The sequence below is a fragment of the Pseudorca crassidens genome, chromosome 19 (assembly GCF_039906515.1).
Source record: "Pseudorca crassidens isolate mPseCra1 chromosome 19, mPseCra1.hap1, whole genome shotgun sequence".
NCBI lineage: Eukaryota > Metazoa > Chordata > Mammalia > Artiodactyla > Delphinidae > Pseudorca > Pseudorca crassidens.
Genome location: NC_090314.1, coordinates 53,526,504 through 53,548,027, shown reverse-complemented (window position 1 = coordinate 53,548,027; position 21,524 = coordinate 53,526,504). Strand labels below are relative to the sequence as shown.

Sequence of the window (21,524 nt, the reverse complement as noted above, 5' to 3'; positions counted from 1 at the left end):
GCGGGGGACATACCTTGGGAGGGAAAAAGAAAGGACATGCGTCATTTGTAGTAACTGACATCTCGGGATACTTGTGACTGGTATGACCTAGCGGCCGCCTAGTCCTGCCGTCCTGACTGACGAGGTGGCTGAGGGGTCAGCCCAGCTTCCCATGCTTCGTTCTCCTGGCTTCTGTTTTCCTTTGAGGAAACCGATACCCGTCCAACAAGTTTCTTTTCTACTTAACTTGACCCCAGTTAGGCTTTGCTCTTTGCAACAGGGAGCCTGGCCTGGTGGAGGAGGCTGTTTCAGCTGTTACCAAGCAGCTTATCACTGCATGTGGATGAGGCAGTTGGGAGGAATGGAGGGGGCCTGGGTTTCAGACACAAATGTGGGTCATTGCAGGAAGAGGTGGTGTGGTGGTGTGTGTGTTGGGAAGAGCGCTAAAGGAACTTTGCCGCCTCTGAAGGCCGTGTGGCTGAGCAGTTAGAAGCACAGCTTTGCCTACACACCCCCCGCCCTCCACCTCCCCCCACAAGCCTGGGTTTGGATCCTAGTGCACCGATGACTGGCTGTGGGTCCTGGCTCAAATTCACCTCTCTGAACGCCAATAAGCACATCTGAAATATGGCGATAACAAGACATGGGATTGTTGGGAAGACGGCAGGAGAGGAAGTACGTGAAGCACCTGACACAGTGTCTGGACATAACATATTCCCAATTCACCGTCATAGTACCGTACGTCAAGGCCAAGGGTGGTGTGCAGCAGCCGCAACCCGCGGAGCCAGGCTGCGCCTCCTCCTTGCCATCTGCGAGCCCTTGGCCCCAGCTGACCCCTCCCTCCACAAGGGAGCCCGGCCATCCTCTCCAGCCCACCCTCCGGGACAGAGCTGAGTGCCAGCTGCGGGCTCTCAGTGTCTGCAGCCTCCAGGATTCCTGTGTTTGGGATGCCAGCTTCTTTTACTGTTGTTAAAGTGTTTTGCTGCTGGGAAGCCTCGAGCATCTCCACGGAGGGACATAAATAAAGGTAATAACCTGGCTATTAGGAAGTTTCGCCAGGTGTGTCCACCCTGGAGCGCCCTGGCATGCTGCGAGGCAGCCCTCGACAGCGAGCGCAGGGACGGGTGAGAAGCCTCTCGTGCTCTCTTTTCTGGGTCAGGTACCTCTTATTCTCTGGGCTGCAAACAGAGTGGGGGGTGGGCATAGGCAATGTGCCCCCCGTCAGGGTGGCGTGGGAGGGATGCGGGGCAGGCCACGCCCAGGATGGAGCACAGTAAGCGCGGTGAGGCAGGACAGAGGGTGACATCTCTGAGTGCTGCTCTCCACGGCCCTCCTTCCTCCCCCAGTTGGGCGTGGAGCCTGCAGGTGGGGCGTATCACTCAGAGCCCAGAGCTGAGGCTTGGGGCTGGCAGTGCAACCTGGTGGCTGTGGGTGTGGGCTTTGGCACCAGGCCAATGTTGGTGCAAGTCCTCGTCCCTGTGCAATGTCTGTGCCACTGGGCAGGTCCCACCAACTCGATAAACCTTGGTCTCCCGTGTATAGAATAGAGACGGTGATGGTCTCCACTCCCGGAAACTGAGCCCAGAGCCACCAGCACCCGTAGAGGGGGTTGGCACACGTGCAGCCTGCAGCTCTGTCCTGACCTGGATTGTCCCATGCAGGATGTTTGGGCTGAGGCCCGGCTGCTCGTGGGGTCTCTCCATCGCGCACCCTAACACAGAGGAGGCGCTGGGCCTGCCTGCTGGCAGGGAGGGGGTCTGACCTCATCTTAGGTCAAAGATGGGACAATATTGGCTGGTGGCAAAGCTCCCCATGAGGGAGTCCCGCTGCTCCATAGTGGCAGGGGTGGGGGGGTGGGACGCTTGGGGGCCTGGAATCAAGCTGGATTCATTGAACCTGACAGGCTTGGGCCTGAGAGGGCTCAGAGGGTCCCCAGGCTACTCCTCTGTTTTGATCTGACCACCGAGGGCTTCTACCGCCACCCAACCCCAGGCCTCTGTCTTCTTTTCTTTAAGAATTGTGACAGCACATTTTCATTTATTAATCTTATGCTTAATAACACTTTTTTAAAAGCCCCAAAACTAGGTGCCCGTGAGAAACAATTCACACTGTGTGGATAGTTGTCGAGGCCCCTCAGATGCGACTATGTGGCCCCAAATCCTATGACAGTTCCCTGGGGGTTTCCTGGGGCTGCTGAGCCTGGGAGCGGGGGCGGGGAGATTCGGGGCTGCAAAGCTGAAAGGGAGCAGAAGGTGGGACACGGGGGGAAGAGTGGCAGAGGAGAGGACATCACTTAGGGTGCCCCGGGGCCATCCCAGGATGCAGGCTGGAGAGCAAGGCCAGCCTGAGGTGGGTGACATCCTGGCATCTGTGGGTTCACTCCAGCTGTGAGCTCCCCAGAAGTGAGAGCAGAAGAGGGCAGGGGGCAGGGGGCAGAGGGGTGAGGGGCAGCACACAGGGACAGCTGAGGAGGTCCGCAGAAGGGGGTGAGTGTTTCCCCCTAAGCCCCCAGGGCAGCAGTAGGACAAAGCTCTGTGTCTTCCTCCCCTCCCCTCCCAACATGCTCTCCACTGAGGAGTCAGGGCCCTGGGTGGCCGCAGCTGCCTGTCTAGGGATCTGTGCGCTAGGCCAGGGTGGGCCAAGTCAGCCGAGGGCCGGAGCCGCTTTGACCTGGCAACCTTCCTGGCGCCCCCTCCCTCCCCCAACATTCCCTTCACAGCAGGCGTGATAATTGGGTTTTACACGGGGCCCTCTGGCACTGACCTAGTTGTCCTGGTTCCCGCCTTCCTCTGTCCCTGTGTGTTCGCCCCTGATGTTCTTTAAACCCTAGGCATTGTGCCTTCATATGTCCTGGTTTCATCCTCCACTCTGATTCTGCTGGCCAAGGTCAGGCTGGTGCCGGAGCCTGGAGCAGGCATTCAGGGTGCCTGGCATAGCATGTGCTTCTCAAGGGCACCCTGCTCTGGACCCACCTCTGGGAATGAGACAAGTGAGGCCCCGGGTCTGCACCCTGGACAGCTGAGCAGCAGGTGATGGCCTGAGCGTGACCCCATTAGGGGCCTCCTCCCTGATGCTGGGTCCCCATGTGTGTGAGGAGGGATGGAAGGGTTTCCGGGGACCAACTCCTCATCTGGAAATGGCAGCAATAATGCAAAGTGCTCGGGCTCAACTGAAATAACACGTGGGGGGCACAAGGCCTAGCACCGGATGAGAATGTCCATTTGTCTGTCCATCTCCCTCCCTCTCTCATCATTTCCTCACCTGCAGAATGGAGGCCTGGACATCCCGGTGAGAGCCCTGTTCCCGCAGGGACCGTGTGTCCACTACAAGACACTGACCATCTGCGCTGGTGCTGGAGCAGCACAGATGGGAGCATCTTCTGCCGGTTAGAACATCTCTGCAGGGGGAGGTGTTCTTGGGTTCCCCATTCACAGGTGAGAGCACCTGAGGCTATGAATAACAAAGGGACTGTGCCCAGGGCTCAGAGCTGCTCCCGCTGGACTCAGGATTCAAGCTCGGTGACCGACCCCTGTGCCCCTGCTCTTCACCCCTGCTCCGGGCTGACCAGATGTTTGGCAGCTCTGGGGCTATCTGGGGGGGTAGAGGGCGAGGAAAACTTGTCCTGAAGCGGGTCACCACCGTGGCGCCTTCACCAGTCCTGTGGGTGGCCGAGCATGTCCAGGTCTGGATTCTGACAGGTTGCAGCTTGTTTTTTTGAGACTTGTCAGCATGGGGCTGCCAGGGAAACAGGTGCCTGTCTCTAACAGGGATGTTTACCCGGCTGTGATCTGAAGAGGCATGTTCCTTGATTCCTACAGGGCTTGGGGCCAGTCCCTGTAAGAGGGAGCCTCGAAAGGGTCGGCTGGGGGGCACAGATGGCTTTGGGTTTAAACGGGGCCAAAACTTTCACCAGCTCCTGCAAACAGTTCCCTGAATGTGGAGGTTTGGCTGAAATCAGGTGGGCGACATCAGCTGCTCCCTACACCCACGCCCGGAATCCCCCCACTGCCCCCTCCTCAAGACATCCCCCCAATTTCAGAATCACCTCTGCTTGGTCTCCCAGCTCCCGTAAGCTGCTAAGCATGAAGCCTGCCTTCCGAGGCTGTATGAATAATAGAACTGAAATCATCCCCAGTTAAAAATAGATACTCTTCTTAATAAATATTTTACGTACTGTCTTTAGAATATACAGATCCCCTGTCTGGAGAGTTAAAGAAAACCCTGTTATCGAGCCCAAAGACTGTAGGAAAGGCTCAGCCTGACGTCCCTGCAGCCACAGCTCCTGACCGGGATCCACCCCCTCTTCAGTGACGTTCACTGAAAACAGCCTGCACCAGTACTGACGGAACTCCCAGCCAGGAGCAGCCTGGGAATTCTTGGGCGTGTTAGTCACCTATAAATTTGATGGAGGCAAATCAGTTATCCGATGCCCCTTGGCTAAGTGCGGCTCGGAGTTCAGAAAAGCCAAAAGCAAGTTCTCATGTTCCCACTGTACAGAAGGACTCCCCTCTGTGAGCGGAAGCTGGGGGCATCTGGGGGCAGTCTCGGGGAGGGAGAGGAAATTCTGGGTGGGGAGGCGGAAGTGGTTGGAGTTTAAAGCGCTGGCCCATTTCAGAAAACTTTGCAAATGCAGTATAACCTTGAAGGTCTGCGTTAATTAGGACACGGCATGATCTAGATACAGCAAATGAATCTGAATAATCTGCAGAAACAGCTCCCAATCTTGACCGCCTCCTCCCCGCTATGATCTTCCCATGGAAGACAGGGCAGGCAGGAAATGCTGGGGTCTGCCCAGCATGCAGACCACTTCAAATAAGCCCCACTCTGCAGGTCCCAAGAGAATGGCTGAGAGTCTTTACTCAACAGGGCAGGAAACTGGATATTGAAGGGGCAGCGTATGCTGAAGCTAGGACAGATGAACCAAATGGGGTTTGGGGCCGATGTCTCAGCATTGGTCTCTCTGCCTGGACTGGCAACTCCATACCCCATCTGGTTTCCTTGGACTGAGCGCAGAGACCCTTGCCTGTGAGGCCCACCTGCCCTGAGGATGGGCCACTCTCTCCCTTGTGCTCAGCTTACTTTGAGGAGATTTTGGTTTAGCACCCGGCACCCTGATGAATGGGTGGATGGATGGATGGTGGATGGATGGGTGGTGGATGGGTGGTGGATGGTTGGATGGCTGGATATATTGATGGGTATGTGGATAGATGTATGGATGGGTGGATGGATGGAAGGGTGGATGCATAGGTGGATGGGTGGATGCATGGATGAGTGGATAGATGGGTGGGTGGATGGATGGAGGAGGAGTAGATGGATGCATGGAGGGGTGGATGGTTGGATAAATGGGTGAGGGGATGGATAAATGTGTGGATGGGTGGATGGATGGGGAGTATGTGTGCATGGATGGATGGATGGGTGCATGGATGGATGCGTGGATAGAAAAAGCCACCTTGTATCAGATTCCAAAGGGGAATTGATCACAGAATAAAAATGGGAGCCCAGTCACTCCATTACTCCAGGGTTGATCATATACGTGGTAATGTGCTTTAATCCTTCTCTCCTGCTGCCCTCTATCCTTTGCTTTCCAGTTCCTGCATTACTGGCTGGAAAGGCAAGGCTTGGGGAGCAGGGAGAAGGAGTAGGAGAGACCAGAATTACAGAGGACAGACAGTGAGAGTTCAAGGACCCGATGCTAGACTCTCCCACATGGCCCACCTGGAGACCTTGAGAAGCCAGGCTGCCCCTCCACTGTCAGTGAGCCAGGGCACTTTAGGACGTTATTATGTTTCCCAGTGTTCCTCGAACAAAGCCGGTGCTGGAACGTTGGGCAATCAGAACTCAGCACCTACTCGGGCTCTTGTTGGGCGAGGCTTTGTGGGGGATACAAAAGAAGTTAAAAAAAAAAAAAGACATCCAGTTATTTCAATAGAAAGCATTTTTAAAAAATCCATGCCACTGTACCTACACTTGTTTTAAGTTTTTTATTTTGGAAGGTACAGGGGAAGAAAATCATGAAATGTTTTCATGTCTCTGTGATTGAGCAAATGCTTAAAATATTAAACTATTGCTTAATAATTGATTAAAACTCACCTCAGTGGGAGCCAATCACCCATTTGGCAGGATCTCTTTAAACTTTTAAGGCCTTTTAGCTTCCTCTGGCCGCCTAACCTTTCTCTTGTCTGATTCATTCAGGTTTCAGCAGACAGTTTGCCTCTTGTTGATTGATGATGTCACGATGCCTCTATTGAGCTGTGGGATGGTTGACACAGGCTGGATTCAGAAAAAGTAAAGTCCTAGCAACACTGTGTCTGAAGAGGTAGTGAGGGGAGGAGAGAAGGAAGTCAGAATGTCTGCAAATAACAGTACTGCGGTTTCTAAGATGCAGAAGGGGAATCAGAGGTAAGGCTGTGTGGCCTTCAGAGCCACTTAAGTTGTCTGTGACTTGAGTTTTCCCGCTGAATGACAATTATGCCGGCCTCTCTGTTTTTCAGGGAGGATACTAAAAGCATTGAGCCGAATGGTTTAGAACGTGGGCTCAGGTGTCAGACTGCCCTTGTCCAAACCTTCCCCAGAGGTTACTTCATGTGTGACCTTGGACGAGTTTCTTAGCCTCTCTGTGCCTCAGTTTCCTCATCTATAGAATGGGAGTAAGCGTAGAAATGCCCTCCTGAGCACATTAGGTAAGATATTCTCAGCATTAGCCAGTCTGGGAAAGGGCTCCGCTGTGGTTGCTATGCTGATTTTAAAACAAGTACTTTGAATTCTGTAAGAGAAAGGGCCATTGTATGAACAGCCAAAGTCCCCCAAACTAAGCACAGTCTTCAAGAGATATGTGCACACCCATGTTCATGGCAGCATTATTCACAACAGCCAAAAGGTGGAAGCAATCCAGTTGTCCATCAGTGGATGAATGGATAAACAAAATGTGGTCCATCCACACAACAGAAAATTATTCAGTCTTAAAAATGAAGGAAATTCTAACATATGCTACATTGCAGATGAACCTTGAAGGCATTATGCTGCGTGAAATGAGCTAGACAAAAGAGTACAAATAATCTGTGATTCTACTTATATGAGGTTCCTGGGGTGGCCAGATTCATAGAGATGCAGTAGAATGGTGGATGCCGGGGATGGGGGAGGGGAAATGGGCATTTAGTGTTAAATGGGGACAGAGTTTCAGTTTGGGAAGATGAAGAAGTTCTGGAGATGGATGGTGGTGACAGTTGCACAGCAACGTGAATGTGCTTAATGCTACTGAACTGTACACTTAAAATGGTTAATATGGTCAATTTTATGTTATCTGTATTTTACCACAATGAAAAGCAATAACTAAAAACATCACTAAGCACACCTGCCTCCTGTCCTGAGTGTGTCACCCCTGACTGGGACCAGACTCATTTGCTCTCTGTGGATAGTGCTCAGACATGCATGGACAGGGTAGGGCTCTTTCATGACAGCTCAGCAGGGGCTGAAGAGCCCCCTCCCAACCTGCTGGGTTATCTGCAGACCAGCTGAAAGAAGCTTCAAGGGTCCACAGCTGGATGAGCCAACCTCACCCTTCTATGCCATTGGTGGGAGTGGAAACTGATCCGGCCTCTTCAGGAGGGGATCCTTGGGAAGGTATATGGGAAACCTTAAAGACATGCCCAGGCCAGAGCCTCTGAGGAGTGGAGTTGTTGTTTGAACCCTGCCTGGTCCTAACTTAGCCTGTGCTCATTCTCCTTGATCTAGCCAGGCTCGGTAGCATCATCACTCAGTGGTGGAATGCGGTACAGGAGGATAGAGATGGGGACTGGACCCAACCCTTGTGAATCCCCCATCACCAGAGAACACAGGCAAAAGTGATGACAATGCTTTACAAGATGCTGTTAACAGTAATATGAATTCCTGCTGCCTTCCTAGAGCTGAGGGCTTAGATTTTTTTCTTTGATGCAGACCATTTTTAAAGTCTTCATTGAATTTGTTACAATACTGCTTCTGTTTTATGTTTTGTTTCTTATTTTTTGGCCATGAGGCATATGGGATCTTATCTCCCCAACCAGGGATCGAACCCACACCCCCTGCACTGGAAGGCGAAGTCTTAACCACTGGACCACCAGGGAAGTCCCTAGAGCTGAGGGCTTAGAAAAAACTTTCACATGGCTGATTTTCTTCATTTCCTACAGCCTGCCTGCCTCATCCCTCGCTACAGACTTGTCTATTTATTTTATTTATTTATTCATTTTGGCCACGCAGCAAGGCTTGCAGGATCTTAGTTCCCTGACCAGGGATTGAACCTGGGCCCAGGGCAGTGAAAGTGCTGAGTCCTAACCACTGGACCGCCAGGGAACTCCCAAGACTTCTCCATTTAAAATGGACAACGTAAGGTCCGCCTTCTCAGGGGGCTATGGGGCAGGCCTGTGGGAGACCAGGGGTGGGGGAATCTGTGGGTGGGGGGCAGGGGAAGACACCCAGCACTGAGAGTCACACACAGACTCAGCATCAGCTGAAAGGGCCACAACCATACAAAGCTGGGATCCAAGTTCAGGCTTCCTCATTTTCTTTCCTCCTTTTATCATGTGTACGCTCTTTTGAAAAATCAAATTAAAAAAGAAAAAACAAGTCAAACAGTTCAGAGAGGTTTATAAAGAACTCTCTTCCTCTTCCTCCTTTCTCAGCCCTGAAGGCAAGCACTTTTAACTGTTTCATTTTTAGTTATATGGTGGTCGCTCCGCGAGCCTAAATAATATGCTCATAACGCCATTTCTTGATTTATCTGCTGTAGAGATTATCTGCTGTGCTGGGTGAGGCTGCCTCATTGACAGCGCCTGGCCCCGTCCCCGTCTCCGTGCGGTTCACCCTCTGCCGCTTCCTGACTTTGGATTCTGTGCTCGGCTCTGTCTCAGGTATGGGCTTCTGCAGTCTCTCTGTCCTCCTGGGGAGAAGGGGGATGTGGGCTTGCCTTCCTACTTCCACTCAAGTTTTGCGCTGCCCTGGTTGGTGGTCTTTCATTCCAGTCCGAGGCACTCTCATGTCTCAGGCTTTGGCCCCAGAGTGACGCTCTACATTCGAAAGCACATGCACGTGAACACTACATGGCGAGCAGGGCAGGGCCTGGCTCCTGGTCCTTAAGGTTCTGAGGCTCCAGGCCCCTTGCAGGACTGCTCACCTGGGCTCTGTCACGCCACCAGGGGTTCAGAATCACTCCTTCTCATTTTCATTTGCATACTTTGGACCAGGCCTTTCTTATAGGCACTCCATTTTCTCCTGCATCTTGATCGCTTATTCCTTCCTTTTTGCAGAGAAGAAGCCCCTGCCCTGACCCTATCTCATCCCTGTGACCCTCTATGTATGGCTTGGACTCTATCCATCCTTCTCAAGGCTCAGACCAGGGGCTCCACACTTGTACCAGAACTTCCTGGCGCAGACTTTTGTTATTCCTGGATTTCTCATCACCTTTCTTTTTTGCCGCTGCATCTTGGATTTACTCCAGTCATTGTGTCACTTTGGTACCTTGGGCTTTCTTGTTCATGCTGAGGCTTTTGTTTCAGGGAAGTGGGCTGTCTGTTCACGTGTGAGACTAGCGAGGCTGGTGTGGAGCAGGTATGGGTGGGATTTAAGGACTGGCAGGCTGTGCTGCAGGGCAGCTGCCGAGAGCCCCCGGAGGCCAGCATCGTGTTGGTTACTAGGGGCAACCAACACCCAGAAACCTCAATGCCTATGTTCCAGATGAGGAAGCTGAGACCCAGGGGGCAAGTGGCTTGTCCAAGGTCACATGGCAAATTGGTGGCCAGAACCCAGGTCCTCTGAGTCAAGAATCCAGGTCCCTCTACTGGACTGCTTTGGTTGGAGCCACCCTGGAGAACTGGGCTTCCTAAACACACGGACCAGTCTGTAAAGCTCTCACAAGGGGGCTCGTGACCTAGGTCACAGACACCTCTGCTCCTGGGCGCTAACCTTCCTTCCTTGGCTTTCCTCTGCTCCATCCACAACTGCCCTTCCCAGCAAGGTCATGCTCTGAGGTTTCAGAACAAAAACAACCTCCAGGACTATCTGACTAGAAAATACAGGCCAGAAATCCACCGTGGGACCTTCACACTGAAGAGATTTTGTTGATTTTCTTGCCTTGAACAATCCAGTCTTACAATTAACTAGAGATCCAAGCCTCCACGTGTGTGGGAGAAGGGCTATGGGCTGGAGCCATTTGCAAAGGGGCTGCTGGTCGTTGGGGGCCGGTGGGCAGGCTCACAGGCCAGCTTTGAGGGGACTCGGCCTCATTTCATGACCTGGAACTTTGGTCTCCTCTACACGTCAGGCACTTTCCCACAGGCAGCCCCATGGGTTCTCCTTTTAATGTCAAATCACAGAACTTTAGTGCAGAGTGGACTTCTGTCCTGTCCCTTCATTGTAGAGGCAAGGAATAGGGGGTCCACGTGGGACTGGGCCAGGCCACTCAGTGGCTTTCTGGGGGGGCACTGTTGGTATTTGGTGCAGGTTGTATTAGTCAGGGTCCTCCGGAGAAACAGAATCAGTAGGATATATATACAGAGAGGGGGAGTGGGGAGTCGGGGAGGAGGAGAGAGAGAGAGGGACTATTTTAAGGAATTGGCTCCTGAGATTGTGGGGCTGGACTGTCTGAAGTCTGCAGGGCAGGCTGGCAGGCTGGACATTCCAGCAGGAGTTGATGTAGCAGTTGTGAGCCCAAAGGCAGTCTGGAGACAAAATTCCTTCCTCTTCTGGGAACTTATCTTAAGATAAGGCCTACGATTGATTTGATGAGGCCCACCCACATTAGGGAGGGTCATCTATTGAGTTAAATATTAATCGCCTCTGAAAAGTGCCTTCACAGCAACATCTAGATGGTGTTTGACCACACAACTGGGCACCATGGTCCAGCCAAGCTGATACAGAAAATTTAACGATTGCAACGATTCTGTGTGTGCACTTGTGGGACATTTGGCATCCCTGGTCCCTGCCCACTCAGCACCATAGTGTCCCCAGACCTGTGACAACCAAAGACAAGTCCCCTCTCTACTTCTGAATGAGCCCTGGGTCAGGGGTGAGGGGGGTCTCCTATGAGAACCTCTTAGGGAAGGTGGTGAGAGAGCCGAAATTTACCTGGGACCCTTAGCCAGTGCCTCAGGCACTAGAATCCATGAGCATCTAGCTTTTCTGCTCAACTGGGGGTTAATGTCTTGAGCCTAGGGAATGCCTCCTCGCCTGTGTCCTCCAAGAGCACAGGGTGGGTCCTGAGCTCACAGTGGGCCTCCTGCAACGTCGCACTCCCTCCGTGTCCGATTCTCCGACCATCAGTCCAGGGCCCCCAACTGTGGCTGCCTCTGATGAATGGCCACAATAACGGCCTTCGAAACCGGCCCAGAAATCAGATATTTCTGTAATGATTAGAGATCATTTGGGGTCCAGCTCCCGGGGACATTATGTGGTTAAAACAGAGCTGTTTCATTTCATCCCCAAGTGTGAGACTGTGATATTAGGAATTCTAATGTGACCGAGTCCCTGCTGATCCCTGGCTCCTGTCCTTTAGGAAGCCTGATATCTGCAACTCAGAGGCAGTGTGGATAATGGGGGGCCTGCTGCTTAACCCTTGATATTTACCAACTTCGGTCAGTTCATCAATCCCCAGTCCCAAATTTGCTAAAGTAAATGCTATGCCCTTTTCATAGAGCTGTCATGCATAAAAACTGCGACTGTGTTCCCTCGTTCCTACCCCCCCAGTGAGCCCTGCAGCAGGTGGCTGCCAGCACACTGGGGGTGGTCTGAGGACAAGCCCGTGACAGTCTCATCCCCTTTCTTTCCCCGTCCAGCTTGCCTTGGTCCGGAGACCCAAATAAGTCCAGGGATGGTTCTATACCCTTGTGTACACCCAGGAGAAGTGAACGCTTGACGCTCCAGCCCTGGCAGTTGGGGTCCAGCTGGACGACACCTGGAGTGGGGAGGAGGAGGAGACAGGGTCATTGGTGCAGGGATTTCAGCCCCTCCTGCGTGGCTGGATGCTCCTGTCCCCCCTGTGACCTGGACCGCTCTTACCACCTCCTGCCCCATCCAAAGGGGAGGGGAGGCCAGCGAGACAGGGAAAGAAGACAGAGGGTTTGGGACCACAGTGGCAAGTAACCCCCAAGTCACAGAGACCATAATAAGCTGCTATGAATGGAGCATTTTTATATGTCAGCCCCTGCATCGGGCTCTTTGCGTAGACTGTCTCACGTACCTCCCCTGCACGTGCCCGTTCCCCCTCACGATCACACAAGCCCCATGTCCATATAAGGCTTACATGGGTAAAAAGCCACTTCAAATGTCTATCTCTAAATTCAGAGTCATACAAGGACACAGTTCACACAGGTATTTCAACCTAGTATTTGTGCATTGTTTTTGTAAAGTCATGTCTTTTTTCATGATATGATTTGGTTATCACTGTAGTAGGTATCTGAGTGCCTATTAGTTACTCATTTTTACTGATGGGAGGATTATAGGTCTAAGACATAGTACCGACAAGCTCACAGTCTTGTAGGAGGTACAGGTGTAATAATATAATGTAATGTGCAGCTCTAACGTGAGATGGCTTGTCGACCAAGTCTCCACTGTTCTGAATCCTGCCTCTGAACATAGAAAGTGCTGTTTACCCTCAGAGGATTCCCTAAGTCACTAATTGAATCAGTGAGTTCTCCAAGAAGCATTTATTAGGCTGAAGAAAACATTTTCTTTTGAACAATACTTCCTCTCATTGGTATAATTCTATAGAAGTGGCCAAAGGATTTTATATCATCTAACTTTTTCCTCAAAACAACCTTATGGGATGGGTAGAAAAAGAACTACCCTCACCCCATTTTACAAATGAGGGAAGATGCAAGGCTACTGAGGTAGATTCTGGGCAAGAACTTCTGCTCCTTGGCCAGAGATTCATTTATTCATCTACTCATCCATCCACCCATCCACCAACCCATCCACCATCCATCCATCCACCTATCTATCCACTCATTCACCCATCCATCCATCCATCCATCTATCCACCCACCACCCAGCCACCCACCTATCCATTGCCAGGCCAGGGCTAAGTGCTGGAGGACAGAGGTGGCTCCGGCTCTCAAAGAACTCCCAGTCTGGAAGGTTGTTTGGATCCTGTAGGTTACGGTGGTAGCTTATGTTCTCCTCGACATTTCAAGATTAGTTTCTTCCCTCACAAACAATCTGGGGACAAGCAAAGGCACCTGGTAGCAAACTCCTTCAGCTTGGGTTGGGTGGTTGGTACACCTGCAAGTGATAGACACAGGGAAGAGCACTGACATCCCGCAAATTCCTGAAGGTCCCGATACGAAGTGCTGAGTAGTAGTATTTTGGTGCCTAAGCTTCCGGGCAATCATGGGAGAGGATTTCTGGTTTCCCTCTGGATGCTAAGAGGTAGCAAATCTTCTTTTGATGGATTAATGGATCTAAATGTCATGAGGGCCCCTGATTTACAGCCTACATTCTCATCTGCCTTCCGTAGCCTGGCAGAACTTTAGAGGAAAGTTCTTGGGCAGCAGGGTCAAGTGAAGGATGTTCTTTTAAAGCAAGAGGAAAACGTTGTGACAACACAGGAATGATGTCATGATGGAAGACCCCTGACATGCTCAGCAACTCTGAGGAGGATCAGCAACTTGGACCCCACCTGCTCAAGTTCCAACTTTCAGCCAGACACCAGCCACAAAGAGCCCTCCCTTCCACTGAGGGTGTGCGATAAGCATGCCCCATGCAGATTTGCCACCGCGGGGGGGCGGGGGCGGCGGACTGCTGCCTCTGTGGGATCAGAGGAGCATCAGGAGGACACTCTCTCTGCCCCAGTATCTTCCTACTGGCCTGCCCCTATGCCTGGGTGGTCCCCGTTAGCAGTCAGTTCATTTGAGTTAAAGCAATGAGGGTGCTAGAGATTCCTGCAGAAACCAAGGAAACCAAGGAGGAAGGGGTGGCGGTGGCAACAGTGCCTTCCCCATGCCCACCCCATGATGGTTCCACTTCCCAGACGGCCTTACTCTCTGACAGCTCGGTAGGAGCTGGGCCTCAAGGAGCTGGTACATAGGACAGGTCAATTTTTAAATTGTGGTAAGATATTTATAACATAAAATTTTCCATTTTAATCATTTTTAAGTGTACAGTCAGTGGCACGTTCATGTTGTGCAACCAACACCACCATCCGTCACCAGAACTTTGTCATCATCCCGAATTAGAACTCTGTGCCCATTACCTAATAGATCCCCATTCCCGCTCCCCAGCCCCTGGAAGCCACCATCCTCCTTTCTGTCTCTGTGAATTTGACTCCTCTAGGGACCTCATATAAGTGGAATCATACAGTATTTGTCCTGTTGTGAGTGGCTGATTTCACTAAGCATAATGTCCTCAAGGTTCATCCATGTTATAGCCTGTGTCAGAATTTCCTTCCTTTTATGGCTGAATAATATTCCATTGAATGGATGGACCACACATTGTTTATTCATCTATTGATGGACACTTGGGTTGCTTCTACTTTTGGGTGGTTGTGAGTGATGCTGACATGAACCTAGGGGTACAAGCATCTGTTCAGGACAGAGCACTTGTGATGGGAGCCAGAGGACACGGGGTGGAGGGAAGGGTCACCAGAGCTGCCGGGCTGCAGTGGGGGCTCTGCCTTCTCCAAAGTGACCTGCCTCTGGCTTGATCATCGCTCACCCTGTGAAGTTCCTCAGTTGTGTGGACACCCTGAGTGCCAAGACCAATCTTCTCCATAAGTGGTGTCTCCCCCAGCATCCCAAGGAGGGAGGGAGATGCAGGGGAGACTCGAGAGCTATCACAACCTAGCTGACAGGCAGCCGAATCCAGGACTGACTACCCTTGTTCTGGATTGTTTCAGTGACCAAGCCCACCCATTGCCTGGTGGAGAGGGGCAAAGCTGGCACAGCAGAAATGTCACTGTCCAATGACAATGATATCGACAACGCAATGCCATCCTTGTCAAGGTGAGCTTTCTTCATCAGAACCAGTCAGTGAGTTCCTCATAAAAGTAATGGCGAGACCTCAGAGGCCTGCCCCTGGAAGCGTGGTGTTGCAGTGTCTGTATTGGTCAGCTACCGGCCCAATAACGATGCATAACAAGCCAGCCCAACTCATGGCTTCACATGGCAGCGCTGACTCTCCTGGATTTGGGGGTGGCTGGGGGCTGCCTCACGCGGCATCTTGGCTCTCTCGCCCTCCTCAGGTGGGTGGCCTTACTGGGGTGGCTTCTTGTTCTGGAGAAAGAAGCAAACAAGGGGGAGAGTCTACCCGCCCCCCCCCCCCGCATGTTCACAGCCCCTGCTTTTGCTGCTCCGCTAGCATCTCACTGGCCAAATCATGTCTCAAGGCCAAGCCTGAAGTCCGGGGTCAGGGAAGCACGTTCTACCTCTGTGGGAAGAGCTGCAGGTCACTTGACAGAGGATGGGGACACAGAGAGGGGTGAAGAATGGGAGAAAAATCTGCCACCTCTCCAGAACGTTCCAACAAAAGCTGGATGGCCACCGCTCTTGGGTTCCCCTCTGGCCCTGGAAGGTAGGTTTATTTGTTTCCACTGTAAGGTCCTCTGATTGATGACAATCCCCAAATCCTGTGACTCTTAATCAATGCCTGATGAATCATACACATGCAAACAAAATTCATTCTCTGCCAAGATAATCCTGAAGGCCTCCAGTGTCTCTCCTTTATTCCCAAAGCCCGTGCAAATGCATCTTTTTTGTTCCAGGCTTACTGGGAAGTAAAAGATTTTGTCTGCGGGCTGATGGGTATTAGCAGAGCTATATGGGGCTTGAGTGGAAATGCGGAATGTGTGGATCAGCCCGAGCTGTGCTGGCAGGGTCTGGGAGGAAGAAGTGGTGTGCTGAAATTCTGCCCAGGTTGTGGCTGTCATCTGCCTTGACTGCCAGACTCGCTCTTTTTGAGGTGTGTGTGTGTGTGTGTGTGTGTGTGTGTGTGGCTATGGATAATGCTGTAAAGTTTCCTTGCTCTTGGCTGTTTCTGAGAAGGGCCTGGATTACTGAAGAAAATCCAGCTTATGTGTCCAAGGGCAAAACAGGCTGTTTATCTTTGGCTCGTACATGCTTCTCACATCTCCTGAGGTTTGTCTCTAAGTAGGATTTATGTCTCCCCATATGGAAGGTAAAAAACAAGAGGCCAGCATTGAGTTTGCAAGAGGCGATGCAGCCAGCACATGGCTTGCCGTATGCTTAATGTGGATTTAAGAAAAGAGAGGGTTTTTAAAAAATTATTAAAAATGGCAATTTTGAAAATCTGACCTAATGTTATTAAGTTATCTTGACATGGAATGTGTGTGGCTGGAACCTTCTGATGGGATTTGGGAGCTGGGCTGCAGCGGGGGGCTGGGGACACATTCCTGAGGTGCGCTTGCCCCTTTGTGGAGCTCAGGTACATGAAGGGGAGACACAAGTCTTCAGAGATGACTGTGCACAGAGCTGTGGTTCTCAACCAGGGGTACATTTGGCAAATTCAAGAGCCATTTTTGGGTTGTCACAATTGAGAGGAGGGAAGTACTTCTAGCATCTAGCTGTTAGAGGCTGGGATGCTGCTAAACATCTTATGGCGCACAGAACACCCCACAACAGAGAATCATCTGACACCTGCTACATCGTGGATGAACCTTGAGGACATTATGCTCAGTGAAATAAGCCAGACACAGAAGAACAAACACTGTCTGATTCCACTTATATGATGTCCCTAGAGCAGTCAAATCCATAGAGACGGAAAGTAGGAGGGTGTGTGCCAGGGGCTGAGAGGAGGTGGGAATGGGGAGTCAGTGTTTAACGGGGACAGAGTTTCAGTTTGGGAAGTTAAAAGAGTTCTGGAGATGATGGTGATGAGGTTGTATAACAATGTGAATGTACTTAATGCCCCTAAACTACACACTTACAAATGGTTAAAAGTGTCCTTTGCATTTACCACAATGTTTAAAAAATGCTAAAATATAAACAAAAACAAAACAGAATCATTTGCCCAAAATGTCAGTAGTCCTGGGGCTGAGGAACGCTGGCCTGAGTGGTGTGGGGACAGGTTGGCGCTGACTCACCTGAGTAGCTGTGACAGTGCAGGGATAAATGCAGCCATTTCACACATGTCACCCAATGTCATAACTTACAGAACAGCAGTTGCCCAAAGTCCCTCCCTCTGTCCCCCCTATACCCACAGTCCCTGCCCCAAATTACAGCAAGGTGGCCCCACAACCCCCAGGAGCCTCAAATGAGCTCACAAACCAGGTGGTCACCCAGAGGATTGTCATCCTTCCTGGTTGTCCTGCTGTGGTTTGATATCACCTGCCTCTGCTCTCAGCCTAGAGGGAGAGCCTATGACTGTGCCCATGTGCTCCCTGGACACACCCAAGCTGCTTTTTGGGGAATAACCCCCTCAACACTATGCCACAATGTGTCACCAGGGCCCCCAAGCAGCCCTGCTTATGCCCAGAGTCCCCAGAGTCCCCCAGTCCCAGCTCCTGCAGCTGGTACCCTGCCCCATGTAACTGTTTGGGCCCAGCTCCACTCCAGAGAGCTAGGAGCACATACGTGCCAGCGCTGTATCACCTCCTCTGATCCCTGAGTCAAACTCTTCCCACCTTCCTTAGTTTCCATCAGCATCTGGGGAGCAGAGACCCAGGATGGGAGCACCTCACAGCCCGGTCGACTCTCGGTCTGTGTGCCCGGCTCTACCACTCTCTTCCACAGGCCCACGCACCAGGTGGTGTCAGGGTCAAGGTGAAGGGTTCCAAAGCCCAACTTGTCTTTTTGGAAAGTAAATTGGCTCACAAGAAATTTGGCCTTCTCACTGGATCTCATTACCTTTGTGATCTAACCAAGTGCTTGGGGGGAAATTGCATGATGATAGTGGCTACGGTGAAAGGCTAAAGGAAGATGGGAATTACAGACCCGTAGACCCGAGATGGGGAGTTCTGACTTTGATTATGTTGTCAACCTTGGACCATTTTAAGTCAATGATGCAGCCTCTGGTTCTAGAAATGAGTTTCTGAGTTGGCCTAGGGCCCTCCTCTCATCTCTCATCATAAAATTCTTTTTCATCCAGTGGAAATCAGCTTGACAGTTACACATTTTTTCCCCCCATTTCAAGCTCACTCTCTCAACCCTATGCTCTGGTGAAGGCTGGGCTCTCAGAAGCCCCTGGAAAGCCCTCGTCAGGCTTACTTGGGAGTGGGTGGTGCCCACGGGAGCAGAGAAGGGAGACCATCTCTCTGGGGATGCTGTGAAGGGGGCTGTCGTGCTGCAGGGAGAACCGCGGCCCCCCTGGCTCAGCTGCCCCACCTACCTCTTTGGGGAACAGGGATTGAAAGATACATAAAAATTCAAACCATACTCGAAATAACTGAAAGGAAAATATACATTTCAGAAGGAGATAAGCATAGCAATCACTTTCACTCAAAGGTAATAAAAATATGTATTGTAAACATGAACTCGGAGATTGGAGGCTGCACGCTCCGCCACCGGAGAGACCACATTCTCAGAAAAGGCAGAGACTTTTAGAGTCACTCTTGACAGATCCCTCTGATAAAAAACCCGAGAAGGAAAAATATGGGAGGAAGATGGAGAGTTATGAGGGGAAAATAACGAACAAAACTATGACAAAAATTGAGAATACAAATTATATTTACAAATTTCCCCCTGGCTGACATTCTGCCTGGAATGTGATCACATGCCATAAGGTGGCTGGTATGAATAATTCACAGGGGCCGGGGTTATTCTGGACCGAGCACAGAGCGTTCTGAGGTGTGGTGGCACCGACGGCCTCGTGAATGTCTTACTCCGAGCATCTGCTGCCACGTTCATCCCCTGCAACGATCGGTCCGAACCGCCACTGTGACAAGCAAACCAGACAAGCCTCTTCCAGCCTCAGCAGCTGGGCTGTCTGCAGAAAGCCATCCAGGCTCCTTGCTGGAAACATTAATTTCAGATGGAGAAATGGAAATTTCTGTCCTCTCTGCCTTTTTTGCTTTCTGTAAGAAGAGAGCTATGATCTCGGCTAGTTAAATGTTTCTCCATCCCTGCCTGGGTGGTGTCCTGTGATGGCCACTCCCAGCTCAGCAAACACCCTCCAGTTCCCAGGTTTGCCCTGAGGACTCCACACACACTGGCCCAGTTCCTGTCTGTCCCCTGCCCTTGGTCCTGACTGCCCACCATCCTTCAGTCGTAATGGATGACCAACCTGAGTCCTGAGTACCTTGTGCACTTTCTGTGTCCTTCCTTACCAAAACGCAAATGAGATGCCATTGTTCACTTATCGAATTTGCAGAAATCAAGATAATAAAACTCAGGAAGAAAACCAAAATACTCTTATTTGATTTGGGAAGGATGATACCGGTACTCTGCTGGTCCATAGGCAAATTGGAATGAGCTTTTTGGAAGCAATGTGAGAATGTCTCAAGAACCTTTAAAAAGTTCGTTCTCTTTGTTTTTCTTATGGGTTGAATTGTGTCCCCCAGAGACATACATCCAGATCCTGAGCCCATGAGTGTGACCTTATTTAGAAATAGGGTCTTTGCAGATGTCACTTAAGATGATTTACGGTAGGCCCTTAATCCGATATGACTGGAGTTCTTGTAAGAAGAGGAGAGACACAGAGACACAAGGGGAAGGCGCTATGAAGTGATAGAAGCAGAGGCTGGAGTTACGCGGGACAAGCAGAGAGACACCAAGGATTGCGGGTTACACCAGAGGCTAACAGGCATGGGACAGATTTTCTCCTGGAGCCTTCAGAGGGAGCTCCACCTATTCACACCTTGATTTCAGACTTCTGGCCTCTAGAACTGTGAGATGATAAATTTCTGTTGCTTTAAGCCCTCCGGTTTGTAGTACTTTGTTACAGCAGCCCTGGGAAACAAATATAGGCTTTTTTGTCTAATTTTTAGGAAGAAATCTTATAGCTCCTTTTTTTTTTTTTTTGGCCACACTGCTCGGCATGTGGGATCTTAGTTCCCTAACCAGGGATCAAACCCATGCCCCCTGCAGTGGAAGCGCAGATTCTCAACCACTGGACCTCCAGGAAAGTCCCTATAGCTCCTTATTTACCAAATTTATTGCATTTCCTCCCAGGCACATACACCACATTTCCCAGTCTCCCTTGCAGTTAGTTGTGGCACATGACAGAGTTTGGCCAGTGGAATGCGGCCAGAAGTGACGTAAGCCACAGGCCTGGCCAATAGAAACCTGGATTCCCTTCTGAGCTGCTCCCTCTGGCTGGAAGCAGACACCTAGCTAAGGACCCCGAGTCCTGGGGGTGGTGGGACCCACAAGATGGAAAGAGATCATCCCAAACACCTGTATTGAGCTCACCTGTTGTGTGGGTGAACAATGGCCTTCTGCTGAGATTTCGTGTGTGTGTGTGTGGGGCGGTCCAGAACTTAGCCTAGCTTGACTAATACAAGGAAGTAATCAGAGATAGATAAAAGCCAAGATTCAGGGACCAAGATGTTCCTATGCCCCATTTTACTCACTTGGGGGTTCAAAATAAAGTCACTTTTCTTTTCATAATCAGGTCAGCGTGGCCCCAAGTCTTTGTCCTTTGAATCCTTGGGCGGCCATTCTTCTTGGGGTGGCATTGGGGGTTTCTCAGATACTCCCCACATCGGCCCTTCCCCACTGCTTCTTGCCTCCAAGGGGTCAGCTGTAGTGTAGGCAGATATGGTAGGGGGTCCCGGGAGGAAGAGAACCAGGCATTCATCGCTTTCTTGACACAAGAGAAGCCATTTCAGGTCTAAACCATTTTGTGATCTGAGCCTGGCCACAGTGTTTGCCCTTGCACAAGAATGGGCCTCAGTAGTTAATGATTTCAAGGGAAGAAAAGAAGGTAAGAACAAACAGCTATTACCAGACCAGGGAAATAACCATATTGGAAACAATAAATCAATTGTAAAGGTAAAGATTAGCCTGGAGTACATTCCTGAGCTGTTTTGCAGGATCCAAGCCCCCTTGAGTGCTTGAGTGCTGGACCACCAGATTAACTAGAGCCTACGGAATGATGATGTTGACTTTTGCTGACCCTTGTGACTTCCATCAACTAAAGCTCGGACTCTGTCGACCTTTGCCCCAATTCTATGCTGAGTTCTCCTCAGCTTCAGCCCCTTCATGAATATGCATGTACCCTTAGGTTAAAACTTCCCCAGTTTTGCTGCTCGGGGAGACACTGCTTTGGGAAAGATCCCCAGTGTTCTTCTTACTTATTGCAAGAAATAAATCCTTCCTTCTCCTGCTCTTGTGCGTTGTGTGTTTTGGCTTGATACCCACCAAGAGGCAAACCCAGTTTTTGGGTAACAGTAGCTGCTGTGGCCCTAAAGTGTGGTCAGTGTGCCTGTGCCTGGTGTTCATTGGAGCAGGGCAGCCCTTCTCATCTGAGTCATTCAACTAACACTGCCGGTGTGTCTGCCACCCTACCAGGCTCTGTGATCCCTGCGGGGCAGAATCAGAAGACGTGGTCCCTGTCTTCACGGAGTTTCTACCTAGGTAGGGAAAGGGACATCAAAATAAACACTGGTTTGGACTTCCCTGGTGGCG

The 21,524-nt window shown here is 51.0% G+C and overlaps 1 protein-coding gene across 8 annotated transcripts in view; it reads left to right on the top strand.

Annotated features, from left to right (window-relative positions):
• The window catches only part of ENDOV (endonuclease V), a 100,217-nt gene extending 78,994 nt beyond the window's left edge, over positions 1-21,223 (top strand). Inside the window, exons 10-14 of one of the 8 annotated variants that reach the window (XR_010937346.1) lie at positions 6,172-6,378; positions 8,744-8,864; positions 14,840-14,945; positions 15,301-15,513; positions 20,930-21,223. Coding sequence is in view for 3 of the 8 variants with exons in the window: in XM_067714992.1 (XP_067571093.1) it covers positions 4,163-4,290 (128 nt within the window). In the remaining 5 variants the exon portion in view is untranslated. Of the gene's footprint in view, positions 1-4,162; positions 6,137-6,171; positions 7,321-8,743; positions 8,865-14,839; positions 14,946-15,276 lie in introns of those variants that run through there. The other 7 variants (XR_010937344.1, XR_010937343.1, XR_010937345.1 and 4 more) reach the window with 7 other exon arrangements.
• The last annotated feature ends 301 nt before the right edge of the window (positions 21,224-21,524 follow it).